We start from the raw sequence: 18,404 nt of genomic DNA, 5'->3' as shown, positions 1-18,404 counted from the left end.
TTGACGTTTCGGCCGGGGTCCGGCCTTCATCAGAATACATTGCATGGTATCAGTACAGTTAATATACATGTGCCTATCAACCAAATTAAAGATTATTTATATGAAAAACGAATAAAATTGGCGAACAAAATCCATCCGAATCGTTCAAAGGATAGCTGACACGTGTATAGACCAATGGCGATTGCAAACATATCATCTAAAATACAAAGTATAAAAATGCACCGAAATGAACTGTAAAAACGAATCGCCACGTGACAACAAAACGTCAATATGTGCTCAATATGTGCTATGTTATCAAGTAAACACAGACACAGAAAAGGGGGAATAGCGACGTACTAGTAGCAGAAGGGAACCCCCATCCTTCCATAGGGCCACCTTCGAAGATGCTGAGGACTGGCTCAATCACTTTGAGCGTGTAGCAGAATTTAACGGCTGGACTCCGGAGCGCAAGATACGCAACGCCTACTTTGCCCACGAGGACTATGCGCGGACATGGTTTGAGAACCGTGAGGCGGCCCTATCGGCATGGAATGAATTCCGACGGCAGCTAATCAGCACTTGCAACAGCCTCGATCGGAAGGAGCGAGCTGAATCTGCAATTCAGGGGAGAGTGCAGCGGCCGAATGAAAGCGTCGCAATGTTTGTGGAAGATATGTGCCGACTTTTCCGACGCGCCAATCCATTCATGCCGGAAGAAAAGAAGCTCAGGAACTTGATGCGCGGCGTCAAGCAAGAGTTATTCGGTGGACTAATACGCAACCCACCAAAGACCATTGCAGAGCTTCTCATGGAAGCCATATCAATGGAAAAGCCTCTGCAGCAATGAACAAGGCAGTACAACCGCGACGTGTCGACCCTATCGCCTGATCCTCTCGCTATACCCTTGGACAAAATTGACGCCTTGCGGAAGCTCATCAGGCTTATTGTCCGAGAAGAGCTTCAAAAGCTTCAGGTGGCTCCAGTATCGGTACCGCGACTCGCTCTGGCCGAGGTCGTCCGGAAGGAAATCCGGCAGGCAGTATAAGTCCCGGAGCGAGGCGAGACACCACAGCAGGAGGTACAGCCGCGGCCACGTCTGTGTAGAGCGCGCGAGCAGATGGCCTTGCTCTGCGGGGCGACACCGGCGGCAGTTGCGGGGTCTGACGCACTGTGCCCAGGAGCATGCGCGGCCTATAATATACATGCAGAACTGCATTGCACGAGTGGCAACGTTGAAACGGGCAGTTACGCTTTTATGTACGCTTCCTCAGGGCGCTCTCGGTATCGCCATGCCAAAAGATTACGCGTTTCAGCTGATAACACGCGCCCGACTCTCACGACAAACTATGCGTGCTTTCTGGCCGTTCCGATTGCGCGGTGATACGAAAAAATCATAACGCCAACAACAGCGTCATTGTGCGCCCCATAATAGCAATTGCGCGTCGCTCATCCGCTGTGAGTCGGGGAGCAAGTGCGAATAAATTCTGCGAAAAGGTTTGACTTCTATGTCTAATATAGGCAGCACGCGTGCGATGTTGTCATTTGATTCACCAATCCCAGATAACATTATCTGGGATTGGTGAAGACATTGTTTTTCATATCAAGTGCCCTGACAGAATCGCCCACGCTATCACCCACTTGCGCAATTCCCTTGTCATCGCGCGTAGTAAGGTGGCGCCCTCGGGTAATGCGCACAACCGGCAAAACACGTGCGTTTACCAACATAATTTCTGGTTTAAAGCAGCGTGAACCGACCTGCATGTCTATTAGGCCGCGCATGCTCCTGGGCACAGTGCGTCAAATCCCGCACCTGTCGCACGGTGTCGCCCCGCAGAGCAAGGCCGTCTGCTCGCGTGCTCTACACAGACGTGGCCGCGGCTGTACGGCAGCCACACCCTCGCATGTCGTATGCGGAAGCTGCGTGAATTTCGTTGTCCCCGACTTTTTACGATGTGCGCGATGTCCCGAACTTTCATGGTGCGCGCCATTGAACAAGCAACTGGCAACTTCAGGACTCGCTGCACGCCATTCATGTCTGAAACACGACCACCCCGCAAGAGCGACGTATGGCGCACTGCAGACCGGAGGCCCTTGCGTTTTCATTGCGGTGAAGCCGATGACCTCTACAGGGCGTGTCCTTACCGCCGAACTGGGCTCCGTGGATTTTCACTGAATGCGCCGTGCCCGCGCAATGGTGAACGCCCCGTGGAGATTGAAGCCTACCTCGCGGATGCCAGGACCTCGTGTGCCCCACGATTCCGTGTCCCTCGGTCACCGTCACCCGCCCGCAACAGATCTTCCAGCCCCATCTTCACGCCGAGCGCAACAAGGCGTCGCTAACCCAGCCCTGCCTCCCGGGAAAACTGAGTCCAGCGACCTGCAGAGGTGAGGTCGCTGACTTTGCGAACGCTGAAGATCCTCCACTATGACGACCGCGAGATGATGTAATTGAGATGCAGAGATAGCAGCGTAGTTCGGTGTCAGTATCTTGCGACGTACCAGTTGCCATATATGAATTAAGACGGCAAGCTGGGCGAGTTGGTGATTGAACATGTTCTTGTGGGTGGGCAGCGCGACCCGGACGAAGGAAAAAAATTGGAGGACGCTTAAGCTTCGCCTTCAAGAGTGGGACGCGACAGCGTTCCCGTCGACCCGCCAAGGGGTATAAGACAATGCGCTACGGCACAGCAATCACTTACGATGCGCCCCGCATCGGACTTAGCGCCCACCTATCACGCGGTGAACGTCGAGCAACGCAGCTTTCGGCGCGACAACGAAACGTGCGCCTGAGCGAACGAAACGAACCAAAGAACTCGGTGTCTCGGAGGGAAAACGATCTACGCCAGCCAAACGTCGTGATCGGCACGGGCAGAGAGATAGATAGTAATCTAAACCGGAAGCACGGCGAAGCGTCGTCAGGGGAGAGGGAGTCCCGCGACGCGCCTGGCAGCGGTCCCAATGCGCGCGCGGCGCGCCTCCTGTCGGGGCAGCGCCGTACATTGAGAGGAGGGGGTCTTCTGTGTTTGCCGCAAGATGGCTCTGCGTGTGCGGAAAGCGCAAAAGAAATTCAGCGGAAACGCACTTCGCAACTCGTGTAATTGTGACTTCTGTACGTTACATGTTCATAATTACCGATATACACCGCAGTATAACTTTCCACGGCTGGTTTCGAAGGCAACACCGCATTCACTAGAGGCGCGTTTGCACCGCTTGGAAGCATCGAACTCGTGGCTGAGTGGTAGCGTCTCTGTCTCACACTCCGGAGACCCGGGTTCGATTCCCACCGGGCCAATCTTGGAAGTTGCTTTTTATGTATGAAGAGCCTGCCGTGATTTATCGCTCACGGTCAACGCCGCCGACGCCGACACCCGACGCCGACGACACCGGCTTTTCTGTGACACGAGCTCCTTAACGCTATCGCGTTAAAAGAAAGGACACAACAGGAGCGCAGACTAACAACTGGTGTATTATTTCCGGGTCGCGCTGCCCACCCACAAGAACATGCCATATATGACCACAAAGTAACGGCGTTAGTCGACACGGGTGCGGACACGACTGTTATGAGCCAGAATCTCGCGCGTATCCTGAACAAAGCTTTGACGCTACGGACCGGGACTCAGATTCCTACTGCAGGAGGGCGCCTCATAACTCCAAATGGCCGGTGCACGGCACTAGTCAACATTCGGGGCTTCACGTACATCGGTGACTTTGTCATTCTTCCTGAATGTTCGAAGTACCTTATACTAGGCATGGATTTCCTTCAGGTGAACGGTGCCATCATCGACTTGCAAGAGTCTAGAGTCAGCTTCGCTACTACGCAAGCCATAGCGAACAGCAATGGTAACGACCGTGACATCGCCCTTCACGTAGCTCGCGATCACGACACGTTCTCTGAGTCTAACCCCTTTATTCAGAAATGCATCCTAATTTGAAGCCCATGCTTGACTTGATTTAAATGACGCCTGTCGTGAACGAGCCAAAAGAAACGCGATGAGCGTCTTGGGCGCGCTCGCACCAGGCGTCATTTATATCAAGTCAAGCATGAGCTTCAAGTTAAGTTGCATTTATGACTACGGGAGTTAGATACTCGCACCATGACCACACCCGTCATTGGCACGAAAAGCGATATGTGTGCTAGTAGGCTACCTGAAGTGCATGGGCTTAGGAGAACGTTCATAGTATCCCTGTGCATTCTCACAGACGGGCTCAGGGCTCTCACTCTCCTTCTTTTCCTCTTTCAGTCCCCTTTCTTCCACCCCCAATTAATGGTAGCAAACCAGGTGCTCATCTGGTTGACCACCCTGCCTTCTGTCCTTGCTCGCTTTCTCTCTCTTTCTTAAGACACACGCATATATATATATATATATATATATATATATATATATATATATATATATATATATATATATATATATATATATATAACAGTATGGTGTTAGTGAAGTGAAAACTGTGGTAACATGACAGCCTCATAATGATCGCTAGATGAGCATGTAGCGACGATGCAAGGATCCGAACGGCATCACGACCACGAGTGCGTTCCTAGTAGCCCATCATATTAGACACCTCAGACCTCAGGCAACCAGGTCTTGTTGCCTAGGAAGGGTTGTCTGGGCAAATGGTAAATCATAAAGTGTGCAGTCACCTCTTTCCAACGCGAATGTTTTCTTCGATTGGGAAACCACTTCATCTACGTTTTAACGATCCTAATTTAAACAATACGTAAGTTTGAGTGAATTAGTCAATGTGACAGGGAACCTAAGTGGTAGCAAAATGTTGTGTTATTGTTTACAAGAATGCATTGTTTCTTATTTCATATTAAAGCACACGTTTTCTTCGCTTGCAACAAAACTCTTCTCCAGGCGAAAAATGTGTGTGACGCAGAAACAGTGTTTCAACTACCCGTGGAAATCGAAGTCAAGGCGAGTGGCCAGTCGCAAGGCGAGCCGTCCGAGACTCCGAGTTTATGCACAGAGTCGCTCTGCGCAGCTTTCGCGCCTCTGAAGGCCCCGATCTTTTATGCTTTCCTTCCGTCGTTTGTGCTGTGTGACTACGGCGACATGCTTCTGTCGACGACCATCGTGGACTATGCTATAGACAAAGGATTGACAGTCTCCCAGGCCAAGCAGATGATCATATGCATCTCGTTGGCGGGGCTCCTCGGGAGGCTGCTTTTACCACTGGCAGCGGACCGGGGCTACCTGAGCCGTAGCGCACTGGTGGCGCTGTGCTACGTGTTCATAACGCTAGCCTGCTTGGCGTTGCCCCACGTCCACTCGGTTGCAGGCGTCTGGATGGTGTGCTTCGTGGCTGCGGCGCAGTTTGGTTGCCTTCTGACCATGAAAGGTGTCTTAGTGGCGGACTACCTTGGCATCGAATACATTGCGGCGGCCATAGGCGTCACCGGAGTTGCGATGCTACCTCTGCTGCTGGGAAACCCTGCGATCATAGGTAGGTAAAATCTTGCGGCTGTCCCTAATATAACTTCTATTGTTCTTTCTGAATTCCCCTCACTACATCCGTAATGAGAGTAGTGCGATGAAAAACTAAACTTATGTTAGAGTAGGTTTGTATATCGCGAGTTGGTGTCTAGCGAAGGAAATCAGCCATGCTGGCACGAAGATTGCCCACAGACTGTTCCTCATACTTTTTTTTCAATATTTGCCTAAGCAAAGCGCTGCATCTTTCAGGTGAAAAAAATAAATCCGTACGTCACAGATGTTCTATCTCCATGCAGCCATGGAAGCAACTGTTGGCTTACGTCAGAGAAAAAAAGAAGAAACATTCGTCGTCATGAGCTCTGCCAGAGCAACCAATAAGTTTATCTTCTAAGCATGCAGTGCGCAATGCATCAAGCGCATCATTAATGTTTCAATCTTATGGTGGATGGAACAAAACTATATCGAATCTTTATTTCCTAGATTCCAGACTTATCGCGTCACATGGAATAGTGAAATGGAAAACGTGGCACTCGGAGTGTAGTATCAAGTGCAATAGAATTTATTTCGCCACACTAGCTTACTGTGGTCACACTACCTGACCTCGATACGACGACCATATAAAACAAATGTAGAGACTCTATTCTCTACGAGGATCCGAACGTGTGCCTGCAATATAATAAGCGAGCACGTGTCTTCGGCGCAAAGCAAACAGTCGATGAGTGGCACAGAATACGTGACATGGCAAAACCGAAAAGTCCCGCCACTGCATTACATTCACTACACTAGCGCCCATTCGCGGCTCACGCATGCAGCGTTAGGAAGTATCCAAAAAGACGCACACTGCATTTGGATGCAGAAGCAATGAAACTAAACAGGCGAACCATCACACTCCCCAAAGTTGGCTGTTATGAATGCTGAATAAATCATGTGTCCTGTGTGAATGAGTGCCTCTTCCCTAACTTAGCAGTCGTCGCAAATGGGTGCGACCAAATTTTTATGAAGTAAGACCTGTCGATGACAGACCTGTCGATGGCAATCCGAGCAATGGTAGCAGTGTCCTTTTGTGCAAGTCAATATCGAAGTTCAACAATGAGTAAAAGTAGTCGCAAATACATTTGCAAGTATAGGGCCTTGAAGTGTATATGTCCTATTGAAGAATAGTGAATTACGACAGCTTTGACAGGGGGTAAAAATATATATAGCGGCGGAGGAATATGGGACAGCACCGCCACCGTACACAGCGATCAGACGCGACAAAGCTCTCGCACGATAGTTCGCGCGTCTCGAAGGGGTAGTTGTCGTTCGGCGACTAACACGTTCGTTTGAGTGCGAAAACAGCCGAAAACACGAAATAGATATAGTTTCTTACATAAAGAAATCATTTCCTCCCAGGCATGTATTTGTTGCAGTAACGATATTTAGGCAGCGTCTGTTGTATCGCAGCGTAATTCCGTAGATGATAGAGTGAGCGTCCGGCACATCTGCAGGGGTATATTGAAAATTGCTATACGTATAGGTCAATTCGATAAATAAGAGCAGTACTGGGTTTAACTGCGATGGGCGATGACAGTTTTTGTGAACCGGAAGTCTGCCGGAGACCACGAGCAAAATTGCTTCTGTTGTAGAAGTTGCTTATTCACTACCGCCACTTGGCCCACGTGTATCAAGACCCAAGTTGAGCTGATCTCCATAATGACTACGAGAATGCATGATTTTATATATGGAAGAATAGGTACGTGCAACACGAAACCTAATCGTCCTCAAAATTGTGTAGCGTGATGAAACCGCAGCGCCACCCGCATAAACCGGTAATTCTTGTCAATAATAATTAAAATGCTTTAAAAGCCTTGCGTGCCGCCAATATAGACCGTAGATAACTGTTGCGTGTCTAAAGCACTGTTTCTTTATCGAACGCGTAACTGTGATCCCATTGGCGGCCGGTCAGGTGGCCACCTGATCACCTGATGGGGTGACATTATGCTAACGAAATATAAGACGCACCAGGGGTCATATTACAAGTTCTGATGAGTAAATCCATTCGCCTGACAAATGCGCCAGAGCTGGAGCGATATCGAGTTCCTCTACTGTGTGAGCAAAGAGTAATACTCTCCATAGCGCTGCTTCTTCCCTATGAGGTGCTAAACCCCGTAAAACCTAATGCTACAGAGCACTGAACCGGATGTAATGATGTGTGCATCAATAGGCACGGTTTCCTTTTACGCAATCCTTATGAACTTGTATTTCTGGTTTCGCATACACCGCGGAGGTTTCAGTATGAAAAAAGACCTTGCAATGATTGTCACTCACGGTTATTAATTACAGACGCTGTTAAAAGCGTGCCGCAGCTATGTAGCTACATGGCGGAAGATCTTGCTGGACGTAATATCTGACATCTGAACCTTCGTTTCAGAGTGTGACGGAGCGTGCTATTGATTTCTTGTTATTCCCCGTAACTTTTCCGGTAAAATACATTTTAAGGCTACATCCCGAAGTAAAGTTTAGTTTAATTCATTCCTATTGTGCTCTCCGTTGCACATAGCGAAATCTGCATAAAGGAATGGCCAACAAATCGGTACGCAGCATGACATGCAAGATCTACGAAGGCAATACGGCATGTCTACGTACTGGGTTTAGCTACGATGGGCGATGAGGTAAGCAGGTGGGCGAATGTCAAGAAGCTAGGCTGTGCTTTGAGGCGTGCGTTTATCCTATAAAGGCAATTTCTGGCTGTTCAATTTTCATAATTTTTTCATGAGTCTACATTTCCAGGTTATTATGTCCCAATATAATGCACCCTTTAGAGCTCAGCTCTTTGGCGCTCGTTCCTGCGGCGAGCACTGGTTTCGTCCCTCGGCGTAACCGAGCGAACGAGGAGACAGAAACATGAAAGCGAACGCGGGGTGCAGCCTGGTGCAAGACTTGCGACGACCACTACGAGATGGCGTCATAGCAGCTGCGCCAAGTGCCTTCGTCCGTTGACCGATGGCACGCGGCGAGCGCGTCGCACGATACCATATATGGATACGATGCGCTGCATGAGCGGCGGTCTGTCCGTGGCGGCTGCTGTGAATCAAGCCCACGTGTCACGCACTCACCGCCTGTTATGATCTCCCGATTTGACAGGCACTCGCGTCACATTTCGCTCCTTTTCCTACTTGCGGCACGAGACAGAATGTCCGTGCCAGCCAATATATCGCGTAATGAAAACGCATGTAGAGCTGCACTTGAATTTCCCATTGCGAGAATCGTAATGGTCGGTGAATTTTTTTTTCAGGTTACTTTCGGGACACAATGGGCTCGTATGACAACCTGTTCCGGTCATTTGCAGCCCTGGCCTGCCTCGTGGCTATGATGCTTCTGGGCCTCGTGTGCCACGAAAGGACAAGCAACAAGTTCCTGCGTCGGGACAATAGCTCCGGCCACGTCAACTACGGAGCCACCATATAGCGGCAGTATACGGGCGCCACCACCAACGTTCTGTGGCCGTACTCGCTAACGTCTGTTATACACCGCACCACATGTCCACACACAAGCCAAGGGAACGCTGTTCTTGATCACTTAAGGAAGTGGTTTTGCGTATTTAGAGGCGTGAAATAGTGGGTAACCAAAGCATTAAGCTTGATATTGCTACCATCTTGTCTTCTAAGGAAAGGCAATTCCACACCTGTTCACTACCTCCAGTGGTGTCCGCGGCAGCTGCCTTTTAAAAGTATAATGGTATCGATACTAAAACTATCACTGAAAATCCCATGACGTCGTATGTTGATTGTGATCATTCGTGTGACGACACTTTCGTGGTTGTATTGATCCACTAGGCAAAAAGAGCAAAGCGCAGCATGGTATTCTGTTCGAGCACGTCCACTGGGAAAGCAACGCCGACTACTGAGGTAACCACCATTATTTTCATGCTTGTATTTGCCACCGAGACTATAAGACCGTTCAACAGGCAAATATATTCCACGGATCTCGAAATACTTGTGCCAAGTGCAGCAAACAACGTCAATCAGCACCCACAGCACTATTCTGACAATAGGTAACAACATGCGGCCGCACTGGGGACCTTGTGCGATGTCGCTAACCTCCGTGGTATGTGAGTGTGCTTCCACGTTCCGCTGGAAATAGAAATGGCGGGTGGCACAATCTAAAACACTGACAAGACCACTTCCAACGCTCACACAAGCAAGTTACAGATGAAGGTGGTACACCACAAATACGAAGCTTCTGACACGTTTCTCACATGTCGTGTGAGGCTTCCATTCATAGGCCAATCACTTTCGTCGAATATCAAGGTGGGCTGGTTTCCCTACGCGGCTTTTCGTTCCGTGATAAGGCAGCTCCCGAGCCAGAAATGCTCAATGCTTGGCCATGGGAGCCGGGTGCCGGCAAGTATGTCAGCGTGCTGCTGCTGCGGTGAGCCACCAGAACAGTTTTGCCTTCAGAACTATTGCTTAGAGGTGCTCCCACTTCTTCAAATCCCGGGTGGTATCTTCTAGCGTCCCCGCATCGAGCACGAAATAACTATCGGGAATCGGATTCTGTGGCATCACTCGTCTCACACAGCAGCTTACGAATTACTAGTAATAGCCACCTACGCGCTACGTACACGTGTACGAAAGACGACAGCAGGCTCTACGACACGCGCCCTACATCCGCATTAACTCCTCATTCGCCACCCAGGCCAAACAGGCTTGATTACAATGACAACAAAGCTATGTAGAGTTACGATGATTAAAATACGAACTCTGGTTCTTGGTCTTCAATTTTAAGGGGGTTATCTGTCCTCTTAATTACAAGAAACATCGACTGCTCCGTCTGCTGTGCAAATAGTAAGTCCAGCAAGACCGCTAGGTTGTCGTCATGCTGCAGTCACAAATTAGTGCACTTCCGATGCTGCTGACAAGGCTGAAGATAACATCCCCTGGAAGCACATAGCAAGTAAGTTACACCATTATACCTGTTCGCGGAAGCGTTCTGTGGACAAAATCACTCCCCCATTGTGACCATTTTACGCATTAGAAAGAGCGTCGACATTCCAGTGGAATGTCATTTTCCTCTGGTCTCTAATTTCGTGCTTATGCCAATATCGTTCAGATATTTACACGTTACGAAAAAAAGTAACTTATGCAATCAAAAATACTTATTTCTAAAATGCAATTTGTTAGTGGCGACCTAATACGCCACGAAATCAGTTAAACAATTACAAAAAATAAGGCATACGTTTTACGGCACCCTGTTCCCAAAATTTATGAACAATGCACAAACGCACAATATGAAACAAGCTGTCCGGAGTATTTCAGTCGATTCACGGTGGTCCTCCACACGTTTTGTTATCTCCACTTATAATTGATTGTCAAAGGTGTCGTCAGTCTTCTTCCCTCGCTTGTGAACACATCTGGATCGACAATCTCAAGTTACTCGCTGTGCACAGTGGAGGGAAGGGTGTTGTTGCTACGCACGAGCACCTGGAGCACAAATTTCTGATTACTCGATGCTGCGATGCCCGCGTCTGGGTCCTCTATGAACCACCAGGCGTCATTGATGAGGCTTGGAAAAATGCCTCCCTGTAGCACCCATGGAAAGCTGTAAAACAAAACTGTAGTCGCCAGGCAGCCACACCAGCGCCGATTGAAATCGTCGACCAAGATATGGTAAAGCGGTAAGGTGAGAAAGCGCTTCGCGCCCAGATGTGCCGGTCTGAATGTACGCGTCCACATGTCTGCTGCATTACTGCGGGCGTTCTACTTCAGCTCCCACAAATTGAAGCGCTCAGAGCTCCGTCACCTCTAACAGCTTGCGTCGTCAATAAAGTTACTGGTTACATTAATTTCTTGGTCGAATAGATCCAACTGAACCTCAGTGAGTGTGACGGAATAAACAAAATAATCTATGCATTGTAACACTACCAATGTTTGTCACAATACAAATAAATAAATGCACCTTATTAGTTACGTGCATTGCCTCTCTTTGGATATATCTGGTCTTTGCGCCAGTAAATGCTAGGCACCATTGGTCATCGCTATGCATAAGCCCGATTTCTCACGAATGAGTTTCCAATAATGGTCATATGCGAATATAACCTGTCCAAATCTATTGGACCATCTGGCTATAGATCCTTCAATTTTTCAACGTGATGCTTCAAAACTAAGTGATTATATCTTATGTGCGTTATTGTGTACTGGAGCCCACAGCGAGATCGAATATATACATACGTCCTCGCGCGAAAATGCACACACAAAACATCCTCTGAGATTACTGGCACGTCTAAGTCGTCTTCGAGATGCATTAGGCTAGAATATTGCGAATCATTGTGCTAATCACCAGTGACCCATAAAACTTAACGCGCCGTTTCAAAGCCCATAGTATACTCATGTAACCACGATGATAAATGCAAAGGGTTTTACTATTACTTCTGGCTAAGACCTTTTGACAATAGCCTCAGCATAATGAACTAACGGTTTATAACATATCAGCGAGGACTAACTTACTGCAGCTCTCGATACCTCACCTCACCGCCTTGTGCTTGTGAAGTTCGGCGTTTTTGAAATATCAAGATACACGGAAGTGGCCACCTTGTAATCTTTTTGAAAAACGTTTGGCTGGTCTGTCTTCTGTGTTCAGATGTCATGCATAGTACTGACTAGAAGAAACTTCAATCACATGGACAATACTTATGCAGAGGTAGCATGACCGAGTGTGCAGACAATGCAATTGCAGACGTACTGAACGCATCCACGGGCCAGGTCAGCCAAAGATCGAGTTCAACACACTTTTATCTTTAGCTTGAAAGAATTTGCTATACTCTAACGCAAGCCGAAAGACAGCAAAGGGGTGCCAAGATCATTTAGTACCTTAAAGCGTTACCGCTCAGGCAAGTGGCTTGACTGGCTTGACGCTGGTAACTGCGTCTTAATTTCCCCTTTTGTTGGACACCGTAAATGACACGGCTCCGCAGACGGTCGCTTTTCCTGGTGTTCTCGCCTACGAAAGGGGTATTCTGCGTAGAACAGCTTCTGCAAAACGGCATGGCAGTCCGCAAATTGCTGTTTCCCAACGAGTCCGTGTGTGTGTGTGTGTGTGTATGTGTGTGTGTGCTTGTGTGTGCGTGTGTGTGTGTGTGTGTGTGTGTGTGTGTGTGTGTGTGTGTGTGTGTGTGTGTGTGTGTGTTTGTGTGTGTGTGTGTGTTCTGCCACTCAACATACGGCGCGAGTTCCACGAGCAACGAGAGAGAAAGCACGCAGCCGCAATGTAAACAAACCACCGATGGAGCGCGGTGTGCGTCCGCACAGTCAATTTTTTTCAGAAAAGGGCGTGCTTTAAACAAGGCGCTGTAACACTTTTAGCAGTGCACCAATAATGAAACATAGAGCGCCTTGGTGCTACAATAAATATGAGGTGGTGCCAGAAATATGGAAAAGAGTATTGAGGTCAGAGCTAACGTTTGTAAATGCCATTCTGTGCTCAATATCACACATCCGTGCCAGGGTTGGAAGTTTATAAACTTCGGTAATCCGGCTGGTCTTGGAGGCCTACAGTAATGCCACTTATGAGGCAGGAAAAATAGGAACGGATTGGGTCTGCTTCAGAGTCAAAGTGCAGAGTAAAATTTGATTTGAGGAAAGACCCAGACCCTTAGATGAAAACACATTGGCAGCTAAAGTGAGCAAATACGTGTACCTCAAAAGCGTGGACAAATATTGGAGGGCGAGGTCGAAAAAGTGGACAACCAGGTGCATTGTGTGTGAAAATGAAAATACACAACCAGGGGTCATCGAACAAAAATAAGAGACTGAGAGCGTGAATGGGACGCACAGGAGGGAAACAGAAGGACCATGGATATTTACAAGAAGGTCAAGAAAGAAAAGACAAGAAAATCTGTACGATAACACAAACGGCACATTGTTGCTAATTCAAGCCCGACCTGGTTACCTCAAAACAAAAACATACAAAAGCAAATCTTCATCATAGGTCGACACGTGTGGGATTCAGCAAAAACAAGGCGAAAACTAAGAGCATGTTAATGAAATGCGAAGGCTTTAGCCCAGCGAGATACGCAGTAGACTTGTATTTTCCAGGAGCTCTAGGAAATAAAAGAGCTGGAAACATTAACCGGCGAGCAGTCGAGAGAAGCAAAAGACGCTGGGGCATTCGTGGAAAAAAGCAGGGAAGAAATTGATGGGAGTGGATTCGTTACAGGCAAATGTAACAATTCAAGGTAGATGTTTCTAGGAAACGACAAAAGATTAACCAGTCAGACCAAATGCTAGACAGGTAAATGTCTATAGAGTTCATCAATAACTGAAGCAAGATGGGTGACATTTTGTCACCAGCCGGATTTGAAGGAGACGCCAAAATATCAGCAGCAGCAGCAGCAACGCAATCTTGCCTAGGTTGTCTAGCTATTCATGAAGGCAAGTTGAATGTTTACTCGGCTTGTCGAGACGGTAGATGACCACTATGGTTTTTTTTTTTCATGAGCACGACACGCTCCAATTGAGGTGCTCCGAAGTGGAAGACCAACCGAAGGTGGCAGACCAACGTTTGGCTAATATACTATGTATAGAAGCCCTCCGCAGGCAATAATAAAAGAATAAGGAGGTAGTCTGCTCGGGCATTGCAGAGCGCCGTGATCACAACGCCTTTTCGATAGGCATCGTGGGCACGGACCTCCACCGACTCTGTACAGAGCAAAACGGCACACGAGGCGAAGGAAGGGGCCACCGCACTAGCCTTTATAAGCACGGAAGCCAACACAATCTTCAGGAAATCTAAGACATCCGTTCGAAACATTGCAAAATGGAGGGGCCACAAACCCCCCGAACAAATCCTAAAACCGCAAAATTCTAATGGCAGGCGCATTAGAATCATATGGGCTCCGACGCGCGCGACGCATCCTTGGCATGAGGCGGCCCACAACTTAGCCCGAGTTTTCGTAAGCCTGGCAGTGGGCAAGCCGGTTCTGAGGTCGGCCAGACATACCTCGACCACCTACGACCACCTTACGTTATATTACAGAAATAAGAGAAGGACGCCCCCACCGCCCACAAAAGCCCTAATGAACCTCAACAAGTGGCATAGAAGAATTACAAGTACTAACTGCTGAGCGTGTTGGTAATCCATACTCGAAGAGGAAGGGCGCAAACGAACAGAGACAAGATAGAAAACGCCGACAAGTGCAGATAAGCGTCAATGATTCTTTAAAAGGAAACAGGCCATATATATGCCCTAGCATAAACACGCGTTACACCTGAAAAATTACTGTCAAAAATTTATTTCTATTTCGCACAGACTAACTGATGGCCTCGCCACGCACATGTCACTGGACATATGAATATAAAATGCTTCAGCAATCCCCCTCGCTATCCTATCTTTCTGTGTTGACAGCAGCTTGGTTTCTTTTAGGAATTCTTTGCACTAGCATTATTTGCTATCTAGGCACAGATAAGACGAAGGCTGCCCTTTCGATGAAGCTCTGTGGCCCATTAAGCGGTTATACAAACACCGTTCTGTTTCGCCGATGTAGCATTTGCTGCAAGATAGGGGAATGTGATACACTACATCCTTCCCACAGTCAAGCAACCCGTGGCGTTCTTTGTGATCATAATCTGCGTTCGTCTGAGTTTCCTATCTTGTCCCTGTTCCTTTGCGCCTTTTTATTTTGGTCATGAAGGAAGCAACAAACTAACACCTTCCCAAACACCAGTAAATACTCCAAGCCCTATCCAGGAGTCTCCATCCCCAAATTAACATCTGTGGGACCACAAAATCAGATTTAAAGCACATTTCATTAGAACGCAACAATCTGACACCGAAAAGAGAATGGCAACTCTTGAACGAGCAAGAGTGGGAGGATGCGGTGTGCAACTCGAATACAGTAGTTCAACTGCAGGCCGTCATCTGGGCTTTGGAGGTCACCGAAAGACAGGACCTCACCACCATAGCATGCGGCACCAAAAGACAGGGACGGACGCCCACCTCACGAAACCTGGCAGCCCACTAAAATCAGCCAGACCTTTTGTGTTGACAAAATAAAGTTGTTACCACCACCTGTGGAAACTAATGGTATCTTCAAATAGTCGCCTCCATCCCCCCCAAAATACATTCACGCAGATCCGTCGTTCCACGAACTCGGAGGTAGAGGACAAGCGCGCAAGCCAAACGTATGACTCATTCTCGGAGGAGCAAATGGCAGATTCATAACCACGTTACTACTGCCACTGTCTGATGTTCCGCCTGTCCAAAGCTCCCGGCGCTGCCAGAAAAAACCAGTGGAGGCGGCGATGCAACGAGAGTTCGTCAAAGACACCAGCAAGAAGTGGCCTAGGTTGCCTTGGTTACGATGAACCGTCGCCAATAGCGGTGACACTGTGCTGTGATTACGTTGCGGGAAACGCTTCAATCTTGATGACCACTCCGACGACAGGACTCGGAGTGCCTCACAGCGCTCGAAGATGGAGGAGAGCGATTGAAAAGAACCAGCCGAACGCAAGGTGCGCACACTCTTTTAACGAGCAGACGACAACGCCGATGACGAGAGCGGTCTAGGGCGCTCCGACGCGAACAGCCGAAGATGCTGCCAAAAGAACCGTCGGACGCGGTCGTTGGCTTACTTTGTCTAAGATCGCGTGCCACGTGCTTCGTGCCTTCTGTTCTCTTCCACTTATATCTTAAATGCTTCAGCAGCCTGCCGTAGGTGGAAGTCATGAGCAGCCTATAGGGGATACGAGTGTTGCCCTGATTTCGGAATGTTGGTCCCTCTACATACTGTCACAAGACCTGGTCTCGGTCTTCCATCTCGTCCTATATGCAATTCATAAGCAACGCCCAGCTGTTCGGTTTCTTGAGGGTTGTAAGATTGGAAAACTCGTCGCACTGGAGAACAAGGTCCATGTGAAGCTGGATGTTTGGAGTTTAGGAAGTTCTTGTTTTTGCATTGGTATTTGGACCAATGTTCCCAAAACATAGGTCGAGCCACTGCCCGTCGCGTCCGTAATGCAAGCAGTCTTGTTGCCTTTCAGTTCAAGTCCGCGGTTCCGGTATTTCAGAAGACATCAGGCACTTGCTAACGAGAAAATGTGCGATGTTGAGGATTTCTGGTACTTCGCAATCGTCGTAGACGCAGTCTTAAGTTGAGAGCGTTCTACTTCAGAGTGTAAATATTCCTCAGCCGTTTTCATTCCAGTCAAGATGTCATCTAGGCAACTTGAATCTCTGAGGCACTTAACCGTTACAGGGAAGGTGAAATCCATCTGCTGAAAAGGGTGCTGAGTAATCGGTTGATAAAAGAAAGGAATTGCATGCCATTACAAACGGCGCTCTTCATGCGCTATGTGCAAATCTTAAGGGCTGTTTAGCGTATGTAAGTTCTCGAGCAACAAATATCTCAAGACTTCTCGATCCCTTTTGTTTACGAAGATATGTAAAGATTTCTCTTTCGTATGAGCGAGCAAAGCAGCGGCACGCTTCATAAACCATATAAGAATACCAATGAGGTTAGTGTTCGGGTTTGGGTTTAAAAACAAGCTAGAGTTGAAAAATTCGTCCTTGACGTGAAAGGAGGCGCCAAAAAGTACTCGTAGTAGAATCGACCTGTATCACGTCAATCACGTCAGTAACTGTCACCGACAAGCTCCGCCACACCATCCTAGGCGCATTTTTGATTGGCGATGCCGCAGTCCCGCAGGAGTCACAGATACAGATGAAGTTTCCGTATCAGCAGATACAAAGGTTTCTTAGCTGTTTCTCTCTTATCGTCCGAAATAATTGTGTGCTTCCACACTAAGAATGCAACGTAATCACACTCATTCATTCTAAGCGTCTCCTTGGGGTATATCAAAGAATTTTTACTGCTCGTGTCCTCGCCCGCCTTCACACCAAACATCTCTAGTTGCAAGTAGTTTTCTTGCGATAGCAATGATAAGGACACTCCAGGCGCATTTCTGCCATCACCTTCGCAATGAGGTTCCATATAAAGTAAAAGGGCGATAGTAGAGAGTTTTAGCCCAGCGGGTTTACGGCCAGCGGAGCGGAGCGGTCTCCACCGTTGCGCCAGCGGAGCGGCTCGTGGCCGCGCGCGTATGCTCTCTGTGCGAATGAAAGCGTGCGAGGGTGAGCCGCCTGTCGCCGCTCAATATCACGCACCAAGCGAGGAAAGCGGGAAGAAGGCGCGCCATCTTTCGTTGTGCGGGAGGAGCCGGGGTGTGGGTTGGGGGGGTGGGGGGATCGTTTCAGTACAGGCGGCCCGGGCGGCAGCCAGCGACCACCCTGTCCGCTGTATTTTGAAAACCAACTGCGCGGGGTGAGAGTCCACCACGCGCTTTGTTTTCGCAGCTTAGTTCGCTTTGATGCGAGACGCAGCACGAACGCCAATTCGCTGGCTGCTGCTACCGCGCTTCCTGACTCCAGCGTTTTGACTGCGACTTTCCGCGGTAATCGAGTGAGATGTGTTCATGTATTCTTGTGCAAGTGTCAAACTATGCTTGTTAATTTAGTTCGTGTGCCTATGTTAACAAGTTTATACTACCCTTAATCCTACTATCCTTACTTCCTATAGCTAGATGTCCACTAATTTGTTATCGGAATCGACTCTCTGCCTTTCGCGCGAAACTGCAACTTTTTTTTTTATTTGGACATACATGGCCGACGTCGCTGGACACTGCTCTAGGTCCTAAGGACTTGACACACTAAACGGTGGCTGGGCATGTACCTAATGGCCACACAGTATCCATCCAAAGTTCGTTTCGGCGGCGCTCAGTTTTCTGCGCCTTGCCAGTTAAAAACAACCAGTAGTGACTGCCTATAATAATGTCAATAGAGTCGCATTTTTTCACTTGAATTACGCCAGCGCAGTACTGTTCATGGCGCTTCAACTCTTGCATGAATTTTCCATTCGGACGAGGCCGCTGCTTTTGCATATCTCCGTCATAATAAGTGCTTTGATTATCCCAGATTATATTGTGTGAACAGAGCTCACTTCGACTATGACGC

The 18,404-nt window shown here is 48.3% G+C and overlaps 1 protein-coding gene across 2 annotated transcripts in view; it reads left to right on the top strand.

Annotated features, from left to right (window-relative positions):
- Nucleotides 1-11,282, top strand: part of LOC135901015 (monocarboxylate transporter 12-B-like) — a 32,198-nt gene extending 20,916 nt beyond the window's left edge. For both annotated transcript variants that reach the window (XM_065430646.1, XM_070532968.1), the window contains 2 exons: nucleotides 4,842-5,430; nucleotides 8,695-11,282. In XM_065430646.1, the coding sequence (XP_065286718.1) occupies nucleotides 4,842-5,430; nucleotides 8,695-8,867 (762 nt within the window). In that variant the 3' untranslated portion in view covers nucleotides 8,868-11,282. The remainder of the gene's footprint in view (nucleotides 1-4,841; nucleotides 5,431-8,694) is intronic.
- Nucleotides 11,283-18,404: the final 7,122 nt, after the last annotated feature.

The sequence above is a fragment of the Dermacentor albipictus genome, chromosome 2, assembly GCF_038994185.2.
Source record: "Dermacentor albipictus isolate Rhodes 1998 colony chromosome 2, USDA_Dalb.pri_finalv2, whole genome shotgun sequence".
Classification (NCBI taxonomy): Eukaryota; Metazoa; Arthropoda; class Arachnida; order Ixodida; family Ixodidae; genus Dermacentor; species Dermacentor albipictus.
The sequence above is the reverse complement of the archived record's forward strand: the minus strand, read 5'-3'. Positions and strand labels throughout refer to the sequence as shown.